General features: G+C 42.5%; 1 protein-coding gene across 5 annotated transcripts; it reads right to left on the bottom strand.

Annotated features, from left to right (window-relative positions):
- Nucleotides 1-94: 94 nt before the first annotated feature.
- B4GALT4 (beta-1,4-galactosyltransferase 4) lies at nucleotides 95-27945 on the bottom strand. 5 transcript variants are annotated; one of them, XM_088052112.1, is made up of 9 exons: nucleotides 27731-27945; nucleotides 27441-27506; nucleotides 26630-26674; nucleotides 13820-14300; nucleotides 12018-12250; nucleotides 8500-8687; nucleotides 3627-3749; nucleotides 1155-1259; nucleotides 95-727 (listed from the first exon to the last, which is right to left on the bottom strand). In XM_088052112.1, the coding sequence occupies exons 4-9, from the start codon at nucleotides 14085-14087 to the stop codon at nucleotides 586-588; spliced, it is 1059 nt and encodes a 352-aa protein (XP_087908238.1). In that variant the 5' UTR covers nucleotides 14088-14300; nucleotides 26630-26674; nucleotides 27441-27506; nucleotides 27731-27945; the 3' UTR covers nucleotides 95-585. The 5 variants fall into 5 exon arrangements, with proteins under 5 accessions (XP_087908238.1, XP_087908236.1, XP_087908235.1 ...); XM_088052110.1 differs by lacking the exon at nucleotides 27441-27506; XM_088052109.1 differs by lacking the exons at nucleotides 26630-26674; nucleotides 27441-27506.

The raw sequence follows: 27945 nt of genomic DNA, 5'->3' as shown, positions 1-27945 counted from the left end.
CCCTGCTGCAGAATGAGACTGAGCACTGCCACAGGACATGTCAGCAGCCCCTCAGCAGGGGACACTGTGGTGTGAAGGACGAGACACTCTGGAGTTCGGTGGACTGCATTTATTGAGAAATTTGTAACATCTCCTTACCCATTAGCATTACTGCCCTTCCCTCATACATAAGCAGTTTTTCCTTAGGCTAGAAAAAATTAACTTTTCTCATCAAGTTTGTAGTTCTTGAAGAATTACTGTACTTTTAATGAGATCACAAATAACTTTAGAAATAGTTGCAAAATCAAATTTTTTTTCAGGGACTTTGTTCAAGTCCTTCCACTGGACCAGCCCAAACAAGGACACTTTTTCCAAAGTCCCAGCAAAAAGTGCATAGAAGAACATGAGGACCTGTCCATTGGGTCAGTCTGTAACTCCAGTCCTCACAAAAGGAAACTCTCAACCAGTCAATGACATGCTGTGCAGGAACACTTTCTCCTATGCTTCTGAAGGACTCTTCCAAGCAGGTGCTGGAAGTCAGGTGATCTAACAGCAGCCACAAAGGAGACCTGTTGGCATTTCCTATAACCTGAGTCATGCTGGCCCCTATGAGACCTTGGGCTGCACACTGAAGTCCACTGTTATGTTGATGTACAGCGCATTGTGTTCCACAGAGAGCAGTTTATAGGAACAGGAATTCAGCCCATCTGTCTTCCATGTTCTTGAGACCTGACGGAGAAGCTTCATCCTGAGGACAAAGAGGAGAAAAATCTTCATTGACATACACAGGAGAGGTGTTTTCAGCTCTTTCCCAATGGCAGTAGAATTGAAAGCAAAGCTACTGCCATTTTCTATCTACTGGGAATGCAAAATCCTTTTTCCTGTTTTCAGCACAACCACCTGTGGGGAAAAAAATCCTTTGGCTCAATCTGAAATCATGCTCAAATCATACCTATGTAAGTGTAATTTTGGAAGTTTCTAGGGAACACCACCCAGTCAGTTCTAGGAAGATCTCATGTAGAGAAAACAGCTGTGAACAGTGTTGTCACAGGGGTGTCCCCCAGAGCCTCTGGCTACCACAAAAAGCCTGTATGGCTTAGGGCAAAGAACTTGTCCCCCAGGTGCCTGGCTCAGACACCGAGCAAGACAATGCAAGGAACCTATTCTTGACCTACCTCTCTCGATTCTCCTCATTACCATGGTCACGGTTGTGGAAGATCATCGTGTACCTGGCCACATCAGCAGGCGGCCTCACCACTTTCATCTTCTGCATCTCAACCCTGCAAGAAGCAATAGGAAGTGTTGTGAAGAAGACAGCACCTATAAACCAGCTGTTAATGAAAAAAATCCAACAACTGGAGACTTCATCTCTTGCAGATGCCATGGAAGCAAATACAGAGAGTTGTAAAAGCTCATATGCATCTCTTCCACAACCCATTTTTCCAGATAAATGAGGCTTAGAGTTGCATTCCTGGAGAACAGGTCTGGAAGGAGTAACAAATACACCTATTTTGAACAGAAGCAGGTAGCTACTACAGTAGAGATGTAGAGCTTTAAGCACACATACAACACAGTACATTTATATCAGTATTGACTGGACTAATCTGTACTGCCCTGTAGCAAGTCTCCAGATGTTCAGCAACAAGTTCATCTCAACTCCTGCAATAAAACCCCTATACTTGATAGTTCTCCACTTATAAAAAAAAATTTTTAAAATGTAAAAATTTTGGTTTTCAACAGCTGGCAGACCTGCTGCAAAACTTTTGTTTACATGAAGAAAACTTCTCTGAGAACAATGCCAGAAGCACTGAGCCCTATGCACGGATTTAAATGCTTCACATCAGGCACGTAGCTGGAGCTTCTGACGTTACGCATATCTGTGGAGCACAACTTTGCCCTGACAGCAGAAAGGAAGAAACTTTATGACAAGGGAATTAAGGAATAATCCACCTCTTTGCTAATCACTCGTGAGCTGAAAGAAAAACAGGAAATCGAGATTTAAAAAAACTGAGCCCCTTACAGATTTCCATGACTTTGAAGCAGTAAATTATCAAACAAATACAACAAATGATCTTAAGTATCTGTGATAAACGCCTTAGGAGGGAGCCCAAGAGACCATCACGTTTGTTCCAGAGGCAGAACAGTAGAATGCGAGAGTCCCCGGCCCCGAATTCTGAGGGCACCGAAGGGATGCTGCCATCTGCTGACTTCCCTCGGGAAGGCTCCAAGGATCTATGCACAACAACCCCTCAGACAGCAAGCTTGCCATCACCTACCTCTGCAAACTCGGTCACCAGCCCCGCCCAAGGCCCAGCCAAGAGAAATGGCACAAGTCAAGTCCAGTTTGCAGAGCACACACTGGGTCATGACTCAGTTTCCCCCCCCAAGACCTCAAGGGCTGCAAAGCTACAAAGTGGGACGCAAAAACATCACTTGTTTCCAACCCCTTGCAAACATCATAGAGACCCTCAGTAAATCCTGCTGTCCTGCTGCTTCTCTGCTGCCCATGGGAACAGCTGAAAGAATTGTCATGCATAGGAAGCCAGGGAATAAAATAGCACCAAGCCACCCCCTTAAACTATAAAAGTCAGCTCCCAGGAGGTCACAGAGAAGATGGTGTGTCTAGGCAGAAGTAAGAAGGAAAAAAAAATCTGTGGTTAAGGGACAGAAATCCATGCCTCCAGCAGACCTTTCAGATTTCTTGAGACGGAGCTGACCAATCTGCTGAACTGACACCAAGAAACACTTTAATTTGCAAGTTCCTAACTTTCAACAAACTTAATCCTCTGTATATTTTACATAATACCACCAGGGATATAAATTTTATGTCCCCAAAATGTTTGTTTACATATTTAAGCAACTGAAAAGGATAACAACTTAAAAATGACTGAGTATAAATCAAGTTAGAAACTGATAGGCTCTCCCAGCAGAGCTTGAGGAGTTGTGGGTTCTTATCTGCTGTTTGCTGTGGCTTTTTCTCCATTTACTAACAGCAGTGCAGGATTAGAGGTTTATTCCTAAGCAAAGGGCAAAAGATCAACATAAAAGTTTGGCTGACTTCTTTGTCCCACTAAACCTCTCCAGCCAACAGGTTTTTCCTACTTTGACAGGCACATCTGCAAGATGAGTTTTCACAAGACCAAAGGGCATAGGCATATATATGCAGCCTTTCTAAAATTCAAGTTATTTGCTATTTTCACTATAATCAACACCACACAAATATAAACTAAGCCCTACTTGGAGTAAATCCAGTAGTCAATGAATGCAAAGCACCCAGTCCCACCAAAACACTCCCACGTTCTAGCAAAGCACTGGAACTCGTTACATTTCTGTGTCTCTGGCAAACCACACTCCAGACTTCAATTATAACCAATTTCCAAGTAAGAATACAAATGCTGGGTATCTGAGACCAAACCAAACCAATCAAATAACTTAACCCACATCCAGCCAACATTGCTGTGAAGAAGAGAATTAGGCATCGGACATACCTAACCCTTGCAAAGAGGAAACTCCTTACAGAACTAAGTCTTACACTTCCCATCTCCACTGCAATACTGTTCAACATTGTTTTGAATAAAGGCCCCTGGGGTGTTGTGCTCTTGGAGGCTCTTAGAATTTTTTCTTAAAACTAATTCCTCATTGTTTACCTGATTCGAAGGTCATCATCTTCTCCACCCCAACCCCAGTAGTTGTTAGAAAATCCATTCACTTTGGAAAACTGATCTCTTGTAAGAGCAGTTACACCTCCAAAATATCCCCGGTACCGTAACCTAGATGTACAAGAAGAGAGAATGAAAAATTAAGCCAAATTCTATCAACAATGAAAGCATCACCCTGATACTCCAGATCTAGACTTGTCTTTCACAGAGTTAAGGGTGCACAAATTCTTAAAAGTTGGTCCTGCTCTGTTCCTCTCTTCACAGAAAGATTGTGATATGCTTTAGGTCAGAAAAAATTACCTCTCCAACTGAGAGAACAGAGTCTTATTCAGAAGCTTCTTTCTCTTTACACAATTCCCCTTGCCAGCCAAAAAGGTACTTAATTTCAGGGACTCTGAGGTATAGAAAAGCAACAAAGCTATGCACTAATGTAGTGGAAGCTCTTCAGTAACAACAGTGAGCCACTGTTATCTTAAAGCTGAATCTGAAAAATTTGGAAAGAAATCAGCTCACAGCAAGGGGACATGTGCTACTGGCTATTGCAATAACAATTCCAATTCTAAGGTAAGGTACAGTGCAAGTTACTTAGTAACTCAATGTAATGGAGCTCAGCTCTAAAGGAGATTAATTTCTAACTTTTACCTTCCTCATCCTGAAAAACGTATCTGCTTTAAAAAGATGTTTACATATAATGTTTATTTGTCTTCTTAGGCCGTTCTGCTAATTGCTTTTTATGATGCCCTCCTCTGTCTTGGCCCTTAGCGTAACATTACAACACAGGCTCTACTACCTTGCCCCAGCTCACTCAGAGGTGATGGGCACTCAGCTGCAGATTGCATTTGTACATGTATGTGAATCTAAACAGATGAACAAATTGCCAAGGCTAGAAAGGACTCATGGCATTTGACATGCCAGACAAGGCTTATTATTAGTTCTAGTTTACCATGAATAAATTTGAGAAACACCAAAGAAGAAAATAAATAAACACAAGACCCTCAACACAACCTCCCTGAAGACTGTTTTTCCTGGCTGATTTTTACTCAGCATCACAGAGGAACTGTGAATGCTAAAGGGACCCATAGACTAATCCAACCCTTCTGCTCAAGAGCAACTTGCTAAGGAACTTGTTCAGTCTGATTCTGAGCATCTCCAAGGAATGAGACTCCAAAATCTCTCTGGGAAGCCTGTCCAGTATTTGACCATACTCATAGTAAAAAAACAAAAAAAAAAAAGGTTTTTCATATGTTTAAGTGGAATTTCCTGTATTTCAGTCTGTGCCCATTACCTCTTGCCTTTCACTGAGAAGGGTGTGGGTCCACAGTCTCTACTTCCTTCTGTCAGGTAAGGATACACATTCCTAAGATTCTCCTCTGCCCTCTCTCTGCTAAACAGTCCCAGCACTCCCAGCCTCCCTGACATGTCATATGCTGCAATTCCTTAATCATCTTCTCAGGCTCTCCTGGACTTGCTCCAGTATGTCCCGGAACTGGACACAAGACTCCAGGTATCATCTCCATGGTGCTGAGTAGAAGGAAACAATTGCCTCCCTCAACATGTTGGTAACACCCACCACAAGATGTCACTGGCCTCTGTCACAAGGGCACACTGCTGGCCCCACATCCTTTCTGGTAAAGCTGCTTTCTAGACAGATGGCCTCCAGCAGCTACTGGTGCAGAGAGTTACTTCTCTCCAGGCACATTTCCCTTTGTTTAACTCTGTTCAGATTCCTGCTGGCCACATTCTCCAGCCTGACAAAGGCCCTGCTACATAAACCAACCCTGTGAGATTTCTGTCCTATGGAAACCTGCTGAGGGTGCAATCTGCTGCACCTTCCAGGTTACTGATGAAGACTAACCAGTACCAGCCTCAGTATCAAACTCTGCTGTAAACTACTAGTGACTGACCTCCAGCTGGACTTTGCTGTACTGATCAGAACCCTTTGAGCCCAGTAGTTCTGGCAGTTTTAGCCCATCTCACTGTCCACTTACCAGTCCATACTTCATCACTTTTTCAATGGGGCCATTATGGGAGACAGTGTTGAAAGCCTTCCTAAGATAAACATTATCCACTACTACACCTTCATCCAAGCTAGTCAAATCAGAGAAGGCTATCAGGTTGGTCAGGCCTGACTTGTAAACAGATTTGTTCCCTCTCCTTTATCTCTTCCCCTGGAGGAGACAAGCCACAAGGTAGAGGAAGTTCCATCAAGTTTTAATTGCATATTACTACCTTGAGACTTCTGCTATGGATACTCCAGAGGAATGCATTAAACAAATGGAATGGACAGCAAGGAGGTCCCATATACAGCAAAAGCAGGGCAGAGCCCGCCCAGCCGTGCTTTCAGGACAACCACCAACAGGACCACATCCCATTCCAGTCACCCCAGAGTTTGGAAACTGACTTCCCATGCACACACATCCATATACACACCCCTGTATTCACCCTGTAATTCCCCTACACCACTGCAAAGACAGACACCAAAGGAGCGAGAGCTGTGGTGCACTGGGAAGAGTGGGGCCAGCATGACAAGGTGGGGATTCTCCCCCTCTACTCAGCCCTAAAGAGGCCACATCTGGAGTGCTGTGTTCAGTTCTGGTCTCCACAGTTCAAGAATAACAAGGAACTGCTGGAGAGGGTCCAGCAGAGGCCACAAAGATGATGAGGGGTCTGGAACATCTCTCTTAGGAGAAGAGGCTGCGGGAGCTGAGCCTGTTTAGTCTGGAGAAGACTGAGGATTTCATCAATGCAAAAAAATATCTGCAAGCTAGGTGCCAAGGGGATGTTGCCAGATCCTTGAATGGTTTCCACTGACAGGATGAAGAGCAATGGCCATAAACAAAAACACAAGAAGTTCCACCTCAACATGAGGAAGAACTTCTTTCCGTAAAGGGTGGCAGAGCAGTGAAACAGGCTGCCTAGGGAGGTAGTGGACTCTCCCTCTCTGGAGACATTCCAAACCCACCTGGATGAGTTCCTATGTCACCTGCTCTAGGTGACCCTGCCTTGGCAGAGGGGTTGGACTGGACGATTCCCAGAGGTCCCTTCCAACTCCACCCATTCTGTGATCCTGTAACCAGGACAGTGCTGCCCACTCAACCCTCCTCAGGCAGCACAGAACTAGCAGGGCCCAGGCATAACTTGCTCCCAGCTGGCATCACCCACAAAAATGCATCTCTGTAACAACCCCTGTAACCACCCCTTTCCTGAGGACAAGAGAACATCACCTCCTTTGGGATTTTAAAAATTGGACAGCAAATACATACAACAGGAATCGTCAGGAGGAAAAGATGTTGTGCTGGTCTCAAGGAAAAACCTTAATTAAAATAAGAGTTTTCCCAACCTTATCTTCAAAGCTTTAATATACAAGTCTTCTGTCTAAAAGAATCCTAAACTGAGCTGTAGTTTATGTAGCTAAAGATAAGGCACTGGATCGCCAAAGGCACATAGCTGCTGAGATTACTGCACACTGAATCACAATAAAATATAGTCCCCTGGAAGAAAAATAATTCCCCCCACCCCACATCAGGTAACTAATAAAACCCCAAAACCAAAAAACAGACCAAAAAAACCAACAACAACCACCACCACCTCCCCCAAAAACATCCCAAAATCAAACCAAACCATAAAAATCCCACAAAACACAAACCAACCCGCATTTCTGCCCAGGACATTTTGTGTAAATCTAGAACATGGATGGGTTCAGTTTTCTCTGCCTCATCTGAGCAACATGTCTCAGTATGCTCACCTCAGCTGCAGCAAAACACTGAGGTTACCCAACTGGGATTTCAATCTGTGGTATCAGCTCAGTTCAAGTATCATTCTTGAGCTCAGAATCTGAATTCCTCCATACATGCCTTGGAAGCAGAGCATTATTAACCCCACTTCATGGAAGTGTAAACACAGGCAGTGACACAGAAAAAGTATTAATTATCAATTCAAGTTGAATTATCAAATTCAAGCCACCAGCATTCCAGTAGAATACTCTGCAAGGCTCTGCAAGTGCTCCAAAAGCCTGTCACAAGTCTAGTACGTAAGTACTTGTTCCAGTTTTCACTAAATGGCTGGAAAGTGAGTATTATTCTGTGTTGCTATTGGCACATCCCACCTCTTTCTCATATATTTAACAAAGGAAATGCAGAAGCAAAGCAGAGCTTTACTTCAAAGTACTTTGAGACCAGCTTTTGAAAAGCCCAGTTCTAATCAATATTTAGAGTGACGTGACATTAACTGAATCTTGAAAGAAGTCAGTTCAATGAAAGCACTTTCAGTCATTAAATTCACCAAGCTCAGGAGCTTTTTCTCTCTGAGGTGGACTGAACCTGACTTTTCACTTTAAACTATTTATATCACATGAGCACTTAGGGGACTAATTTAAAAATCAGAATGATCCTGTGTTATACTGTTCAGTCAAATAATTAAAGGACAGCCCTATCCCTTGGCAAATTCCCACACCTGAGCTCTCAGTATCAGACATTACCTCTTCAACAGCAGAAGTAAGTGGAGAGTTCTGTTATAGTAAGATCAGTCCCTCAAATCACAGGATCAGAAAACTACAAATGTGTATCTAGCTTTGCCAGAAGGTCTCTGCACATCCTCTGGCACATTGCTTTCCCCTCAAAATAGCCCATAATTCAACTCCAGAAACCAGAACAATGGCAATGATAATTTGTGCAGGTGACCACAGGGCTGACCGCAGAGGTGTCTGTCCATTCCTGTACTCCAGAGAGGTGAAGTGTTACCTCCAGAAATCTGGTGTCAGGAGGAAGAGTAGATACCAGCACACAGCTCCATCAGAAGAGGAACATTATCAGTAACGTGGCATTTCCCTGTTGGTATTCTTTCCATATTCCTGGTTTCCTACCTGTATCCAGTATTGTTCCTGCCAACTACAAGGTGCTTTGGTTGTGTGTCACACATGTAAATGTTAAAGTCATTTTCTGGCACCAGATCCACATCATGGAAAATGAAACAGTCCCAGTTTGCTTCTTTTATGGCCTCTAGGTATCCTACGTTCAGCAGTTTGGCTCGATTAAATTTGGTGTTTCCAGCCTGTGGAAAAGAATGGAAAAACAACTCTGAAGAAGGTGCCACAGCTTTTGAACCAGAGCTGCTCCGGGGCATTTGTTCCATTGCAGGGTTTGCAACCACACTTGCATGGCTTTTCCAGCACCTTGGGAACAGTAACTGCACAGAGTGCAGTGGGCACAGCATCCGAGTGGCCAACAGTGCAAAGTGTTTCTCCAGACTCTATTCACCACAAACACACCCAGCCAGGGCCAGGAAAGCCTGTGCTTAGCTGGCCACCACCAGTGTGAGTGCTCCATGGCATAAATGCCCCTGGTCCTGGAGTTACCACCAGGCTCCACAACAGAAGAGGTATCAGTACAGTCTAGAAACTGGTACTCCATACAACTGTATCAGTATGGCTCATGGAAGTTCTTTTTAATAAAAGCAAAACAAAACCAAACCCCATGTTAATCCCATGTTAATTAGTCTCTAAATGTCAGAGCCCTTGCCATGAACGATTTATGCCTGTCCCCTCAGCTTGGAGGACAGCAATGCTGAAAGAGCTCCCTGTACTTCCTCAGCTCACACACAGGTGGCAGAGTGGGAACAAAAAGCAGGTCTCTTCATTTTTACCTCCTGCCTATAACCTGATGATGCTGTTGCAGGAGGCATGCTCCTAGCACAGAGCTTCACCTTTTTACTAGTCTTCATCGTTTGCTTTTGCTATAAGTTACTTAGTATTCACTTTTCAAAAACCTAATTTCACCTCTGAGGTACAAGTATATCCCTATACACCTGGCAGTTTTGTAAGCTTATCATGTCAACATTCATTTTGGAGCAATATGTGTGCTTATCCTGATATTTTCATTTTTTACCTGGCTGCACACTGTACCAGTCTGCAGAAGGCTTTCTGCTCTTGAGGACAAAGTGAGGATTTGCCTCAAGTTCCCACTTGGGAGCCAGAGGACCAACCCCTACCCTCCCAAAAACAGGTAAGACAGTAATTTTCCAGGGCAAGGAACCTGTGTACTTTAAAGAATAATATAAAAAAATGTTTTCAAGAGAAACTGCTTGGAATTCTAGGACATTTTCTAGAAGGGTCCATGGAAAATGTGAAAGAAGTTGGCCTCCCCTGGCTGAGAGAAGGTGAGCTGTTAAGGAAAAGCTGTTGTATACAAAGCATGTTTTATTGTTCTATAAAGTAACACTTCGCTTTAAAGCAGGATTTTTTCACTAAAACAACCATCTGCTCTGGAATGAAGAAGATTTATGGGATTTACGACTCCATCCCTGCAGTCTAAAAAATTCAATACAGTGCACATTCTGAGAAATTACAGTATGGATAATCAATTGCATGCATCCTCTGAAGAGAAATTTTCCAGTAAAAAATTTAGATACAATTCACCCAAAATCAGGATGTCAAATTTCTGAATGTGTTTTTTTGTGTGTGTGTGTGTGTGTTTTGTTTTTCTTAAAATGTCTTGTATATAAAAATACCCATGAGACAGTCTCCTCCTGAGGATGAAAACATAGGTTATTGAGTGAACAGAACAAATCAGATGTCTGGTAAGGTACATTTGGAGAACATCACTTGTATTGAGTATCAAACACAACTTAGTTCAGGACAGCCTCTTTCATCTGCTGAAGTTCTGTCTTCCTCATCAGTGCAAGCCACCACAGCAGCAAAATGCCAGCTGACACTGCTTTTCAGGAAGGGCAGTTTTCCATGTCAGATCACATACTGAACAAACAGAAAATTTACTCATCTTTTATCGAGGACAGAATTGATCCCCTTTGTTTCTATGGACAAGTAACACTGACCACAAGACCAGCTTATGTTGGCAAAGAAATTATTCACCCTTTAGGAATTGCAAACTCACGTTGTTTTGAGTGCAGCATTCACGTATGCACGCATTTAGAGAAGCATGACTTTAAAGATGTTAAAAGCAGCCCATAAAGAAGTCTGGAGTAAGCCCTTCAGTGGCTCAGAAAAAAAATTACAAAAGGTCCATTTAATCTGCCTCCAAAGTAGACTGTGTATTTTAACAATTAAATCCTGTTTGTCTTTCTGCAAAAGAGACTTAGAACAACAAATGACATCACAAATCGAGAGTGGAAATGGATTTGCCCCAGAAGAGTTTTGTTAGACCCACCTTCCAGTCTTTGGGCATGCCTGTCTACATGGAAAAGCTACGTGAAAGCTTCCAACCTTGACAACATGACATGACAACAGCAGTTCTCCACATATTTCAATAAATTCAAAAGATATAGCCCTTCTCCCAATAATTTATTCCTAAACACTGCTTCCTGCTAGAATGAGTCAGTAAATGTATGATTATAGTACATATTAATGCAGGAAAAAAACCCCTCATTTTTCCACTCTAGAGGCCACATGATGACTCTAAACAATGAAAGAACAGTTCATTCCAAGTAAAAATATCATGCCATGACTTTTATTGCTGTTCTGCTGAGACATTCAGCTGAGCAGAAGTGTGAGAGTGGAAGCTTTCACCTAGAAAGCACTGTCTCACACTGATTTATTGACTCTAAGCTCTTTAATCAGGAGGGCAGAGAAACCGTATTTAATTTATCACCTTTTTCTTCTGTTGTCTCAAATGACTTTCTGGAGCCAAAGCAGAACATATAAGTAAACAGTAAAAGAAAGCAAACATAACAATCAAGAAAAAGACAACAGATTACATAAGAGAAATATATCATGCTTTTAGCACATGCAATTAGAACATAGGTGCCTTGCTGAAAGACAATGTGGCACAGGTCTGCTTAAGTTTTACTGAAACAGCATTTCTGCAAAGAATGCAAATAAAGAAATTAATAAATCCTTCAGGAACAAGGTGCTCTTCCATGATGACTACTTCCCACCACACTTGCTGGGCAAATAAAGCAGCTACAAGCAGGAGCTGTCGTGCTTAGTTTGAGAAAGCAAAAGTAAAACCACATGACAGACACTACTTACTAAGCACAAGAGCCTGATGGGAGAGAAGGGCTAGAGACAAACTGGGGCCTTCTATCCAAATGTGAAGACAGAACAGGCCAGCCTAGTTACATGTGTGGATACTGCAAGAGAAGTGAGTCACATTAGCAGGGCAAAGGATGCTTACCTTGCATGAGAACCAAATTACCTGGACTGAGAAATGAACACCAGTTAAAGACACTGGCAATACTCCCCAGCCCTGAGATCCAGGAGTGCCACCAGCAGTGGCTGCAGGCACTTTTGCATCCCCCAGTAAGCAGAATTGTTGGGAGGTAGGCTTGGAGGACTGTTGTCAGACAGCAGAGGCAGCAGAAGCCTCTCCTCAGGCTGCAGGGTGCAGCCATAACCCTCACCCAAACAGCTCTGCAAAGCTGCCTCACCTGGTGAATGACATAGATGCCATAATCCAGCTGCTGCCTCTGCAGGAAGGGGTGGAGGTTCTGCAGGAGGTACAGCAGATGCTTCTCTCGGTTGCGGTGTGGGATAAGGATGGCTACATGCTGCAGGGCTGAGCACTCCACAGGGTGGTACCGGCCCTTGGCTACCTGAGGGTTCTCCTTTTGCACTTCCTCCAGTGTAACAGATGGTTTGAAGGAGAGTTTCCTGGCACCTCCTGTAAGAGAAGCACAGGAACCTTTCCTGAGTCATTTCAGGTTCTGGCTGGTCCAATCACTTAATGAGGCATTATGTAATCAGTGTAAGACACCCAGGTTCAAGCTCCAAGTGGCTTCCCTGCCCCTTCCAAGAGAAAAGTAGTATTAAAAGTGTTTTATGCAGGCAGTGGAAGGAGAGGGTGTCATGCATGCTTAAACTGACTATGAAATAGTAGCAATAAAATAAAAGTATTTTTTAAAAACCCAAGAGAAGTTCTGAGCTACTGCAGAAGGACTGGCCAGAAATGACTGCCAGGGCAAAGCAGAGGAGAAGAAAAGGGAAAGAGACATAGGACTGTGGCTGTAAGAAGTCATCGGTACCAAAAGCACAAAAAAAAGCACAGCAGGCTTAAGGTTATGAATTAGTAAGATAAAACATACCAAGGCTTTCTGTAGCCAAATTAAATTTTCATCCCTTCTCTTGCACTGAGCTATCATCCCATCTCCTCTGGACTCAGCAAGCCCATGAAAAAGTACGGTACAGGCGCCTGTGATGGCTACAGCCATTGCTGCATTTAATTATTCAAATGTGTCTTGGGGTCAGGGTGAGGGTGTGCAGGGAGACAAACTTTTTAGACTACATCAGGAAAGGAAGAATCCAGCTTCCCAAACAAATCCCTAATCAGGTTCACAATAAGGAGAAGAAAGAAGATAATGACACAATCCTGCAAAGCAGGAGCCTGGTTCTGCTAGCAGTATCAAGCCAAGAAAAAAGTAGAATAATAAAAATGCCCAAACCATGAAAACAGTCACCCATTTGAACCTTCATTATAATTAATGCTAACTCCAACAGAGTTGTGAAGTCCTTCAATTGTCAATACAGAGACACAAAAGTATATTTAATAATGAAAAGGCAAAAAAACTGAAGAAAGATGAAAACACTAGTGGTTAAGACAAAAATAATTTAATTTAAAAGAAAGCAGAAGATGCACGCGTAAATAAGGGAAAAAGAAAAACGCCTTCATTATCCCCATTGGCAGGCAGGTGTCTGGCCACATCTACGGAAGCAAGGCTTCAGCACATACAGCAGTTGTTGGGAAGACAAATGCTGCCACCATGAACATCCCTCCTTCCTCCTTTCCCTGAGCTTTTACTGCTGAGCATGATGAATGGCAGTCACAAGGTATGGGATGCCCCTGCAGTCAGCTAGGAAAAGCAGTCTGGGCTATATCCACCCCCAGCCTCCTGCCCACCCCACTGGATTTTAGGGGGCCAGGACAGACTGAGACAAAGCCTCATCAGAGTGCAAACACTGTTCAGAGTAGCCACATTACTGGTGTGTTACCAAAGCTGTTTTATCAAGAAATGCAGAGCGCAGCACCAGCTGTTCTCCCAGCCAGACCCAGCACAAGCACTGGGTGCCACAAGACACTCCCTCACCCTCCCTCACTCAGGAGTGCTTCCTGCAACTGGTTGTATTTGTTTCACAGAAAAGGCATCCAACGGGAATATGGCTAGGAAGAAATCCAAATCAGCAGCAGTACAGCGGATTAACTTGTCAGAGAGGAGAGGAGAACACCATCACTTACGCAGGTACGGAGACAGAGCTGGGCAGGGACCCTGAAATGACTTCACCATGGGAACATCTGCAGTGGATTCAATCTTCTCTTCCTTTTGACTGTGCTCCAGGCTGGTTACCTTCCTGAAAAACTCCACCATAATCTTAGCTTTAGGAAGTTCCTGTCTGGTGTCCACTAAGTAACCGAATGTGGTCCATAGCACCATCACAAATAAAGTGACAAGCACCAACACTTTGAACTTATAGAAGAGGTTTAAAACATTCAAGCCCAAGGCCATGGCTTTCCCTGATGCACAAACAGCTTCCTCTGCTCGGATGCCAAGGCAGGTCACTGCATATCCAGTGGGGATGAAATCACAGATCCCAATAAGAACAGTAGGGAAGTAAAGCTGGAGGTAGGGAGGGCTGCCGCACTTCCTGCAGTTTTGAAATTCATGGAGCCATAGTATTGTTTGCTCTTCGAATGTCACAAAATATGACTTTAACCTGGACTACAAAAAAAGAAAAAAGGAAGGAGAAAATTAGTTTCTACCACTTCCACACCTTTACAAATTTCATGAAAAAAGGTTATGACAATACACAAAAGTAACAGCAAGTATGAACAACTGGTCAGAAACAAAGAAACTGAGCTTTAGTCTTAGTTCAGCCACAAACCAGCTGCATGATTTTATGCAAATCATTTTTCCTGTTTTGTTCTTCTCGCTCAATCTTTCTTTTTTTTTTTTTTCAGATCAGAAAATGCAACCACTACCCAAAGCTGTCTGTGTACAGTGCCTGGCAATACACAGGTTTTATTACTTCTGTTCCTACAAAAATTAACAACAGCTGTAAAGCAAGAGATTCTGCTGACTATGTGTAAAGCCCGTCCAAAATAAAAACCACATGAATCTCTGAAGAAATAAACTGTTTTCTTCTGAAAGACAGTATTACTGATGCTACATTGCTCTGCACAATGCAGCATGAACCCCACAACACCTGACTGGTATCAGAAATCATTATTAATCTGCTGCCTGTCAGTACCACCTTTTGGGTCTTTGTCCAGTATTCTCCCTCTCACACACAACTGAAGGAGGAAAATCTTCCTGCTCCTTAAGGCAAAGGTTCAGTTTTTTAGAAGTGTTAGGTCTATGAGGAGCCAGTCCTTTATTCCACTTCCTGCCCTCTTTCAAGGGCTCCATTTTCATACAGCCTTTCACTGCCATCATACTATAGTTACCACTCTTCTTTTGGCTGTTGTTATCATCTCATAGCAGAGAAAGAATAAAATTTTAATAAATGAGAGCTCTGATACAGAAAACACACAAGAAAACTGCCACCTCTGAGAAGAACAAGGACTGAGGCTAAGTGAAGCAAAAGCAGTGATTAAAGACAATGCACGTGAAACAGGATAGACCAAAGAGAAGAAACACAAAAACATGGAAAATGTTATTTTATACCAGCCTCTAAAACACATGAGACCCTGGAGTGATTTCATAGGCACAAGGAGTACAGTAACTCCCCATTTCCACTAGTTTATACCTTAGGTCTTCCTGAGAATTTTGCTGATCCATGGGAATGTGTATGGGAGCCTGACCCAGGACTAACAAGATGAACTCCCAAGCTTTTAGGGTTCACTGGGAATTAATTACCAGCTGCTGCCCCTCCTGGCAGGCAGTTCATGGAAGAGCCAACCTGCTCTCCCCATTCACATGCAACACACAGCAATGCTCTAAGAAAGGGACTCAAATGAAAGAGAAAATGTCCACCCTCCCCCGTCAATTTACACCCTGCAATAGTTGCACACAGGAAAACAGTGATAAGCTCTATGAATCATCTGAGAGCAGTGTGGACCCCATGGGTAATATTAGCCTGTAATTATTAAATCAAAGACCTTAGAATTTGCTTATCTAAACTCTACCTACAAGTTTCTATGGCATGATCTAAATTGCTGCCTTTCGTGGCATCTTAGTTTCTATGCAGCATTCATCAGGCGAAGCACTTCCCTCACAGGGTGTAATTTTCTCCAAAACAAACCAAACATCTCACTGCACAAAGTATATGCACAAGGAGGGAGTTTTCTTCACCATCATCCAACCCAAGTGCACCCCAGATTAACCTGGGGTGAAAAGGACAATATAAAAGTTAAAATACTGAACTCAACGTGCAGCAACTGACTATCAAAAGGCGTTTATTATATTGAAAGCTTCTCACTTTCCCAGAAATGGACTACAATCTTTGAAAAGAGTTCAACAGTTGCTCACCACTGGTACTCAGATTAGTGCAAATGTGCTAACATAAGAAATTCTTTTGTTCATAAATAAAGTTAAAAATTAACTATCCATGGGAAAAGACATAAACACCAAAAGGCACGCAGCAGTATTCAGAAGAAGAAGTCAGAAGAAGCAGTTTCTGAAATATTTTGTTGTTTTCATTAAAATATCAGGAAGAGCATACAGATGTTAAATTGCTAAGGTACTAGGATGTTAAAGCTATGGACATAAACTATGACCTTACTGCACCAATCTTCCTACTCTCCTGAACGCCTACTCCAGATCTCACACATATCAACTTCCTTTGTCAGCTTAGCAAGATTCTCTAAGTAGTTGCTACTAAAAGTTCACATTATTTGTCCCTGACAAATATTCACACTATACTACTGTCAGTGTGAATAATTTCCCATATTAACTAAACTTACATTTCCACTGGCTTCTGTGGCAGCAACAGAATGCTGCTCCTGCTTAAAATACACTTGAGCCCTTCAACAGGGCAGCATAAATATGCACACAATCAAAACCGTAAGTCACCTTCAGCTCATCACAACACTCATGCAGAAGGACAATAATTCACGTTTCAGAAATCTGCAGTCTGATTTTGTGGTGTTATCTACAGAGAATACAGCATGTATTTCAAAATGCAGGCACATATAGGTATTTTGGTATTTTAAATGGAAAAACACAGATTAATCAATTTAACTAAGAATTCACCTTACATTATTACTTCAGAGGTTAAAATAAAAGGTTGTTTGCCTGGCTTTTTTCCCCCTGAAACATGAGAATGGCATGTGCACAAAGGCAAAGCTGATTCTACCAACAGAGGAAGAAGAACTGTGGAAGAGCTGTACCCTTATGAAAGAAAATGACAGTGAAGAGCTGTCACTTTTATGACTCCTGCCAAAGACTGAGAACTTGTGAACTTAAAGGACAATAACAGAATAAAAGGACAAACAAGCAGTTAGTCCTCAATAAGCAACTGCCTGTCAGAGAAACAAAAAATACCCTTGGCCATTGCCCCTGTGGAGGGTGGGTGTTGTGTTACTATTTCACACGAAGGACTCTTGAGTTAAAAAAGTCATCTTTCACCGGCAAGCCTAAAGTACCTTGGTTGGTAAGTCAGGCAGCTAACCTAGAGTCAAGAAGACCAGAGCTTGGCCCTTGTTAAAGGAAAAAAAAAGTCAGGCTCAGGGCCTGCTGCTAAAAAGCCATACTTGGAGAAGTAGTATAAAAGCCAGATTTATAATCCATAACATAAAATCATTATTAAGGGCACAGTCTTAATCAAATACTGACTAGAATAGTAATGCAAAATCTACTCCAGCCTTAATAGTCTTGACAGTAACAACTGTGGCAGAAGAGAAATTCAGCAGCTGAGTCCTTCTCACATCCTGACCAAACAAGTCCCCTGTCCCACTGATAAATTTTCCATCTTCCTTTTGTTCCCTATGTAGCTAATGAAGCACATCTTTTCATCTTTGATATCCCTGGATTATGGCTGATATATTGGTTGGGGGTGCTGGTGAAAAAAGGCTACCTAATCATGCATTATACCATGTGCAAACAATAATTCAATACTGAACAAATCTTCCTATAAACAATAGTATCTCAGAAGCTGGAAACATGGTTCTTTTTTCTCCTGTACTTCGTAAGTCACGGTGACCAACACTCTAACATGCGTGGGAGAACACTTGTGGTGCAACTAAAGTCTTCTCATAGCTCTGAAACCTGACTCTAGTTGTATGTGACCTTCATAAAACAGACCAAAGAAACTTTCTTAGGAAACAAAGTGCAACTTTCTTGTCAAAAAATTCTCAGTGAAGCATAACCAAACCTAGTTTAGAAAGTTACAGCTGTCTAGAAGGGTACGGTCCTTCAGACCACAAGGCCCAAACCAGCACAGTAGCAATTTCAAAATTAATTAAAAAAATTAAACAGAACAAAGCCACAGTTATGCAAATATGGCAGTCAGAATTCTAAAATCAATGGAAAAGATGAAAGGTCTCCATCCACGCACAGATATATTTGTATCTAGACATATGCTGTAACACAATTCTAAATAGCTCCCTGATCATGTTGAGGCACAAAAATAGTGCATGTTCTGCCTCCCCCAATATCACATCTGTACCAACAACTGTCCCTGTGCTCTGCAGCTCAGAAAACTCAAGTTCTATAGCCTGCTATGTGTTTTGAATCACATGCCAAACTAATTCTTTGTTGGAAGGCTCCTGGCACTGCTCATAAAAGATTTATCTGTAGGAACCCATCGAGTACACAGAGCTGTATGACTCCTCCAGGATCAAGGGTGTTCAGTTCTCATCCTTGAGCCTGATGGCACAAACATGAAACCCTAACTTGCCCTTTTCCATCCAAGTAGTCTAAAATATTAGCAAGGTTCCAGCATGGACAAGACTTCTTCTGAAGCAAACTAGGAAGATCAGAACCCCATCCCTACTCATCCAGGGTTTTCCCAGAAGAAACATACATGCACCGGAGTCTGACACACTGTGTAAGCACAGAATGAGCAAGCAACATACAAATAAACTGGTTCCCCATATAAGGCCTGCAGGGTCAGCTTGTGCATTTGCCTCCTGGTTGAAACCAGTAGCACTATCAAGCTCAGAAATGCCCAAGAATACAGGACTAAAGGCTGTTCTTTTTCATTGAAGCAGAATTCCTGGACAAGTCAGTATCAGCCAGAAAACTGAGAACTGATAGCCCTGATCCAGATATTAGTGAAGGAAAGTAACCTTATGAACAAAATTTGGTAAATAACTGGAATTGATAAAACTCATTATGTTCCAAACAGTGATTTTTCCATTATTTATTTTTAGATAAAAACTATCACTGTGATAATTATGGTAAAGCCTAGATTCACCTGATTACTTATCCAAAAAAAGTTATGCTTAACAGTATAAATAGTCAGTGAGAACATGGTGCCTAAATTTTACTTTGCATATGTTGACATTTAAAAAAATTCACCCTGTAGGGAACATCTGCAGGACAGCTCCAGAAAGATATTTTCATCTGATGAAAGGAAAATTAATTTTTAATTTACATGAGCCAACTTTCTGACTACCTGTTTCACATGGTCGAGTACAAACAGATTTCCCATGCAGGATTTTCTAGAAACCTCTGCAAGCTCCTCAAGCTCACGCACAAATTCCAAAGGCAGCAAAACAGGTTCAGCAGCAACGAGCATTCACTTCAACCTAACTCTAAAAACTGTAATAAGTTCAGGCAGGAAATGAAGCATGAAAGTATTCCCTGGGACTGCATTTAATCAGCTCTGTACTAAACAATTATTTATTATTTTATCTAGGCCAAAATCAAAAGTAGCAATGGGTTAGCTCCAGATACATCAGGAAGTGTCGCAGTCTTCTTCATGAAATCTACCAAGAAGGAAATAAAATTCCTGACAAGAGGCAAGGTAGAAAGATCACTGTACACCATCAGCTTTTCTATGCAGGACAGTGCAAGTCTCCAAGGTTTACAAGAGTCTATACCTGTTCCTTTCATAGGCACTTCCTTCTTTTCAACAGATTTGTTTCTTAGTAGGGCATTAAACCAATAGCTTTTAATATCTCTTTTATGTAACACTTTCATAATCCTATTACCCCTTCCTATTTAAAACCCACCAACTGCACTGAGAAATGGTGCTATTTCAGAAGAAAAACAAACAACAACAAAAAATAAGCCCAATCCTCAAACAAACTCCCTTTCCACTTCTCAGAATTTCAAGCCAAACGAAGAAAGCACATTAAACCACTCACTGCTGCTGCCACATCCCTCCTCCCTGTCAAATACTCACTCCAAGAACTACGGAGAGCACTTCACAAGCAGCGGAAACTTTTCAGCCAGGAAACCCCACACCATAAAGAGACCTCTGTTACCTCTCACAGGCTGTAGGAAAGAATCAGCTCAATATCTGAGGATGGGGAAAAAAAATTAAAAGGAGGGGCCAAAAAAAAAATAGAGCCAACAAATCTCACTTTTCCTCAGGCCAAAGAGGCTCTGTGGTGCTGTCCCACATGCCCCTCCCTCAGCTCATGAACTAGCCCGGGATGGCAGCCAGCCTCCCTCCTTTCCTCCCAGCACAGCAGAAACAGCACGCAAGCACTTAGGCATATCGGGACAGAAGCAATACTGCTCAGAAATAATCCCCACACCTAACCTTTCCATTAGAAACAAAGGTCCAAGCCTTTGCTCCTAAAAGCAAACCACAATCTATCAGTGCCCTTCTGGCATCTTCTCCATTTGGAGATCTCATTCTTTTTACATACCCTCCTGTGCCCACCCTCTTGTCCGTACCTGTGGAGAAGTCCCAGTGCTCCCACTACACTCCTCTGTTATCACCTAGACACACCCATTGATGACAGTCCCACCACAGACCAAAGCATCTACTTTATGCAAACAGCCTGGCTCACTGACCCTTCTCATGAAAGGCAACATCCAGGACTAGGTTGTCCCTCACTGGTGCTTTTTCTACCACTCTGACCTGTAAAACTCCTCTAGCAATCCCACAGGATCAGCTGGATGGAAACAGAGGTGCCACTTTGTCATCTCACCTATCTGAGGCTCCCTCAGACTGCCAGGGAGGCAGCATTGCAACGACCTAGTAGACACAGGGTAAGGTGGAGTGCTGTAAAGGATGGGAGAGAAAGTATAGGTGCAGCCTCATGACAAGTGTTAAACCTCTTGTAACTCAAACCTGTTTGAACTCTTTGTGCAACACATGCACTCCAAGCAGGTAGGTATTTCAAGGCTTCCTGAGTCAGTGGCACCTCCTCTGCTCCACAAAAGTCCTACCTATTTTCAGGACTGCACAAGAATTTGGAGGAAAAGCTTCCTAATTTCAGACACTCAGTAGTGCAGAAAGAACTTTTAGCACTACCGCATGTTTCAACTGGCCAATCACAAAGCCAGACTAGTCTGGGTCTCAGTTGTCATCATCTCATTTTTCACTCTGGTCCCGTCCACAAACCATAATTTCTCTGCACTAGCACAAGCTCTCATGAAAACATGGAGCTAGCTGGATTAGGAAGCAAGCAGAACTTCTAGCAACTTTCTGTAATTCTTTGTCTACTGAAAAATGTCAGAAACCCTGACATGACAACCAGCAGAAAAACAGTGGTTCAGCTTTCAGTTGACTGGGATTGGTTATTTTAGGAGAATAATAGATATTTCCAGGCAACGACAGGTAACATTCTACTACAAACTGCCTGGAACCAGGCAATTTTAAAGAGGAAACATATGAGTTAAAAAGAAACAGACCAAGGTGCACTTGTGGGGCCTGATTTACAGTAATAGCCACAACCACCTCAAATAGTCCAGTTATGTCAAGAGTACAGAGATACACAGATGTGCTGACTCCACACTCTTTATAACTTGCTAACTGCTTGATACTCAATATAAAATAACAAAGGTACTGGCAGCTCCAACTCCCTGAATTACAAACTAAAAAGGAAGATAAAAGAATACAAAACACACCAGGAAATAACTGCTGTGGTTTAACCCCAGCTGGCAACACCACACAGCCACTCCCTCAACTCCCCACCAGCAGTGGGATGGAGGAGAGAATCAAAAAACTAGAAGTAAGAAAACTTACAGGCTGAGATAAAAACAGTTTAATAAGACAGCTAAGGAAGAAAATAATAATTAGAATAACTGTGACATTAATGATAATTAGAATATATATATTGGATATGATGCAATTGCTCACCAATGCCCAGCCAGACCCCGAGCAGCTGCCCCTGACCAGCCTTCCCCTCAGCTGATACACTGAGCATGATGCCCTTTGGTATGGAATATTCTTTCAGCCATTTTGGGTCAGTTGTTCTGGCTGTGCCCCCTCTCAAATTCTTGTGCCATTCCAGCTTTTTCATTGGCAGAACATGGGAAACTGAGAAGTCAATGACTTGGGGTAAACACTACTCAGCAAAAACCAAAACATACCTGTGTTATCAGCATTACTGTCATACTAAAAAAACACACCACTGTAGCAGCTACTAGAAAGAAAATTAACCCTATCCCAGCTGAAACCAGGGCAATAGCCTGGATATTTTAGCTTACACAACTTACTGTCTCCAGGAGTATGGGCACCACAGAAGAAGCGACTGCAATTATGCAAATGAGGAAAGTCTTAGCATGTAAATAAAATAATTTCATTTCCTACAAAGATAACATCACAGCAGAAAAGCACTGAAAGAGGAACTTCCACACATTTTTAACATGCAAGACAGAGAATAGGAGTGTCTCATTATCTTGCATATCCTTAACAGGGATACCATTGTTCTTCCACTCAACATTACCCTGAACAAGGAGTGCTATCCCCACATTCCAGCCTGCTCTGGTTTATGATCAATAACAACTGTCTCCACAGGGAATGCATTAGACAAATGCAGCAGTCACTGAGTACCAGTATGTGTGAAGTCCATTGTCCTCTGACTGTGTGCTCCTGATTTTCTGGCTGCTAGAATCTTATTCTACCACACCTGAACAGAAGAAGAGGAGGTAAATATTCAGAGGTCACTTACCAACTGACAAGGCAGACTCAGCTTGAGGAAAATTAATTTGTTCTCAATTAAAAATTGAGTAGGATGGTGGAAGACAAAAAGTACACTTCCTCTCCACTTCCTTCTTCCCAGGCTCAGCTTCACTCATTAATTCCCACCTTATCCACTCACCAACCCACAACAGTGCAGGGGGACAAGGAATGCAGGCCACAGAATTGTAGAATCATCTAGTTTGGAAAACACCTCTATGATCATCAAGTCCAACTGTTAACCCAGCATTGCTAAGCCCACCACTAAACCATGTCCCTAGGCACCGAATCTACAAGTCTTGGGAATACTTCCAGGAACAGTGACTCAACCACTTCAAAGGGCAGCCTGCTCCAGGGCTTGACAATCCTTTCCATAAAGAAATGTTTCCCAATATCCAATCTAAATCTCTCCTGGTGCAACTTGAGGCTCTTTCCTCTTGTCCTGTTGATTGTTACTTGGGAGAAGAGACCGATCCTTTCAGGTAGTTCTAAAGAGAGGTCAGGTCTCTCCTGAGTCTTCTTTTCTTCAGGCTAAACAACCCCAGCTCCCTCAGCTGCTCTTCACAGGACTTGTGCTCGAGACCCTTCACCAGCTCTGCTGCCCTTGCCTGGACTGGTTTCAGCACCTCAATGTCCTTCTTGCAGTGAAGGGCCCAGAACTGGACACAGGACTCAAGGTGTGGCCTCACTAGTACCAAATACAGGGCGACAATCACTACCCTAATCCTGCTGGACACACTATTGCTGATCCAGGCCAGGATTTCACAGGCTGCAGCTTCCTTCAAGGCAGCTCTGCCTGCTACAAGATTGACTACTGTAGACTCAGGTGAGAGTTCTCCCCAGCCACAGCAAATGAGTAGGTGCTACTCCAATCCTGCAGCACAGTTTTCACTTTCCTGAGGCACAGTGAACTCTGATGCTACGCTAAGAAATGCAATCTAGCATCTCTAGGCCAAGAAACACATTTATGAATGGCCCTTCTTGTTACACAACTACAGCTGAGCCACTGACCTCACTGTAAGACACAGCACTGTCAGCCTGAGCCCAGCCAAAGTGACGGAGTGAGGGATACAGCAAATAGTTCTGGCACAGCCCATCACTCCCTAATGCTTACCATAGAAATATTTTTTTTTAAGGAATACAAGCACTTTTTAAAAACATCTTCCCATCCAAGATGAGTGGAATATCCTGAAAAAAACACATAATAAAATAGGTTTCTGTGAACACAGGAACCTCATGTGTAATGGAATGTTCAGGTCACAACTCAACTCAGCAATACCCTGTCTTTTTCTGGCAGCTGCTGCCTTGCTGGAGTGGCATCAGTCAGTATAGATGACAGATGTCAGAGGCCTTGACACTTTACAAAAACACTTCAGCACATTCCTGGTCAAATTCCTCACTCAACTCTGTCCTGCATAATAAAATAACATCTGAGAAAACTACTATATTACAATATTGCATAGTCTTACTTCGGCATCACAATACATTTTTTTAAATGAGTCAACCACAGATAGCTAAAGCAATACAGAAGCAGTATAGACCCGTGGCTACTTAATACATCTATAATTTCCAGTTAACCAGTATCTGTGAACAAAGTTGTAAAAAACAAAAAAGAAAATTAACAGCGTTGAACATGTAATATGAAAGCAACTGAGAACAGAATCTCATTATTTGTTTCTCATGAAGATGCTTCAACGTAAGAGCTACACCAAAGATGTTCCGGCCAAAGCTTCCTTAGGCATGAACAGATCTACTTGTTTATTATTTTTGCAGTCTTATCCCAGTAAGGATTAAACTTTCTCAGGGCCTACTGCAAAGACATCCATCAAAAAGCTGTACAGATGGCATGACTTTGTCTAACTATTAAATGTATGGGATTTTTTTCCATGTTAAAACACAATTTACACCTATGCCAGTTTTCCACAAATCCACAGGTGGATTTTTATGCCGTAGAAAAGCTTCAAACATACAATTTAAAAGCTCTAACTCAAACCCTTTGGAAGTGTTATGGCCTAGATTAGTATTTTGGAGCTCAAAACTAGTACAACATTGCAATAAGAATTTTTCATCAAGTGCTTGCAGAAGTGATTTGAAAAATATAGTCCTGAGAGTCAGGATATTATTAAACCTTCAGGACAAGCAGCTCAGTAAAACTTCAGGCAGAGGGAAACAGCTTATCACTCTTACACTAAGTTACTAATTTCCTTCCCCCACCTAACCTGATCCTGCTTGGGAGTCTGGAGAATTAAGAGAGATGTGATTGAGCTCATCCTGTCCTACCCTCTTAGGACTAAAGCGCTCCTGTCTCTCCAACCAAGCAGTCTACAGGCTCTCTCTCTCTTCCCAGGAAGAAGAGAGAAGGTCAAGAAGGATGATACTTAACTGAGAAACAGAGCAGGGGGAAGTGGCTCCTTTCCAACCCTTCAATTTTCACTACTGTGCAGGTCTTACCCCCTTCCCATCTCACTGATGAATAAAATTAGATACAAGAGTTCAGAAGTCAACTACAGGACTGAAGACTGAGGGGAAGCACAAGATTAGTGCTGCTAATGCCCCACCAACATCAGATCCAAATACATTGCTATTACTTGCACACGTTTTCAATCACCATTGTATCAGTTTAAAAGGATTATTTGAGTTATAATACATGATAACTTTATCCCACAATTCATTGCCTGACAAATAAATATTACCCAGCTGTTGCTCCCACGACACCAAGATGACCCAATTGTAGCTGTAAGGCATGTTACTTGCAGGCCTGCCACAGCACTTCAAACAGAAGACAAAATACTTATAAAACACCCTAAATATGTTGAAAGCCATAAAGAAAAAAAATGAAGGAAGCTCTCTCCCATAATTTTACAATATTTTCAAGGTCCCATTTATATGCAGGGCAAAACCTTCAGTCTCTGAAGCAAAAAAAAAAAAAAAACAAAAACAAAAAAAAAACCAGCTATCCCAGCTGCAGACCTGCTGGGTAACTTTTGAAGTTTGTATTTACAAAAAAAAAATAAAAAAATTGTTTTTTAACCAAATTCTTGAGTCATTTGACGAGCTACAGAATCTCCAGGCACACCTCCTTCAAACTAACAAAAGTCAAGTTTACCAAACTCATACAGGTAACTTAGACTTCAAATCATATAATAGAAAGCCAGCACTCAAGCACCCCTCAATTTCTATTTTTCTCCTACATATTATTTCAAAGAGAAGGACACGGCAACTCAAAACAAAGAGAGAAACAAAAACTCAAGCTTTGAAAAGTTGAAGTAGCAAATGTCTTATTTCTAACTGAAATGTATTTGTGCAAATGAAACACAGCTTTCACAAATACCCACATCAATCAAAAACAGGATCAATCATACCTAAAGGACGTGTTTATAAAGAAAACTCAGTCACAGTAACATTATCTTGGATGAAAGGTGATACTTCACAATGTAAAAGAAAGCATCATGAAACATTATCCAAGTTGAACAGTGAGAAAGTATAATACAAAACCCCAAAGTTGCGCTTTTAAGTATTCTAAATTTAATCATGTATGTAATTAACAACAGAAGACTTACATAATCAACACTGAGTTGGAAAAGAAAACAAATATTTAGAGAAAGAGCATCTCAAATAGCTACCAACTTTACTGACAGAAAGTGTAAATATTTAAGTTAAAGACTGCAAACTGATCCCAAAGTTTATTTCTTCTGATTCTTTTAATAGTAGCTATCTCAAAGACATCAAACTTCCACCTTTTTCTCTAAACCTTTCAGTTGAAAATGGTCTTGTAAACTGCCTCAGCTGTCCCTTGGGAACTTCTACAGCTGTTAAATGAAGGGGTAGAAAAAATGTTAAATCCACAAGAGATAAGCAAGCATTAGTAAGAAAATGAATATACCTACTCTCCTTTTTGTAACTCCTTTTTTTTTATTACTTTATTACTACCAAAGTGCCATGAAAATCTTAACATCTACAAGGTTTCAAATCTTATCAGAGCTCTATTTTAAAAGCATTTATATAATGATTCAGAAATAAAACCTACTTGAATACTCGTGCTAGTAGCCCCACTTCTGCTTCCCCTCAACACCTGCAAACACATTTCACAGAATCACAGAATTAGCTAGGTTGGAAACGACCTTTGAGATCATCAAGTCCAACCTATGACTTAACACCACCCTATCAACTAAACCATGGCACTAAGTGCCACATCCAGTCTGTTTTTAAACACAGGGATATCAACTCCACCACCTCCCCGGCAACCCATTCCAGTGCCAAATCACTCTTTCCATGGAGGATTTTTTCATAATGTCTAGCCTAACTTCCCTGGCACAGCTTAAAGACTGTGTCCTATTGTACTGTCACTGGTTTCCTGGGAGAAGAGACCGACCCCCAGCTGGCTACAACCTCTTTTCAGGTAGTTGTTTCTATCGTCACCTGGAGTATTTTCATCAAACAACTATTTCCGTGAACCTGTACAAGTTTCCTTTCAAGCTCACTGATTCACTATTCTGGCTCTTCCAAATTAACATCTGGAGCAGCAAATTAAATAATTTATATCCTGTCAGTGAGAAAATGTTTAGTGAAGAGCATCACTTGCCGGTGCTCCGGTTTCCACGTGTGAAATGGAGAAATTAACACCCGGTACTGCATTTACTGTAATACAAAACCATCCAAAGCCATACTTAAAATGCAAAAATTTTAAAAGTGCATTGCAGACGTTCCCCTGACTTATAATGCCCGAGCCCGAGTACAATAAGTACTTCTACTGAGTACGTAATTTTAGAACATGTAACTATTCCTAATTATTTCAGTAAAGCTATACTATTATGAACATTATGTCCCGGCAGACTTACTTGTACGATCACAGCCTCAAATCCTGCCTGTGATGTCCATGAGGGGTTCTCCCTGTAACTCCTGAGCTGCACAAGACGACCCAGTTTCGGCCACGGTCAGATGCTCCAAGTCCGAGGAGGTGCAATTAAACCAACCCCTTTCGCTAACGACCCCAAACCGAAGCACCGCCCGGGCATTCGTTACCCCCAGCGCCCACTTCCACACCCGGCCCCGCAATTCCACCGCTCGCCCTCAGGACGGGCAGCTCCTCACCGCGCTGCCCCGCTCTGCAGACGGAGCTCGTACTTACGGGGCCCGCGCCTCCCGCCGCTCCCGGGGCCGCAGGGACAGGGACACGCTCCAGGTGCCGCAGGGGCAGGGACACGCTCCAGGTGCCGCAGGGGCAGGGACACGCTCCCGGGGCCGCAGGGGCAGGGACACGCTCCCGGGGCCGCAGGGGCAGGGACACGCTCCCGGGGCCGCAGGGGCAGGGACACGCTCCCGCCGCGGCCCCCGGCCCGCCGC

The sequence above is a fragment of the Pseudopodoces humilis genome, chromosome 2 (genome assembly GCF_049639895.1).
Source record: "Pseudopodoces humilis isolate 2021_Gansu_Grassland_sample_001 chromosome 2, ASM4963989v1, whole genome shotgun sequence".
NCBI classification, from domain to species: Eukaryota; Metazoa; Chordata; class Aves; order Passeriformes; family Paridae; genus Pseudopodoces; species Pseudopodoces humilis.
The sequence above is the reverse complement of the archived record's forward strand: the minus strand, read 5'-3'. Positions and strand labels throughout refer to the sequence as shown.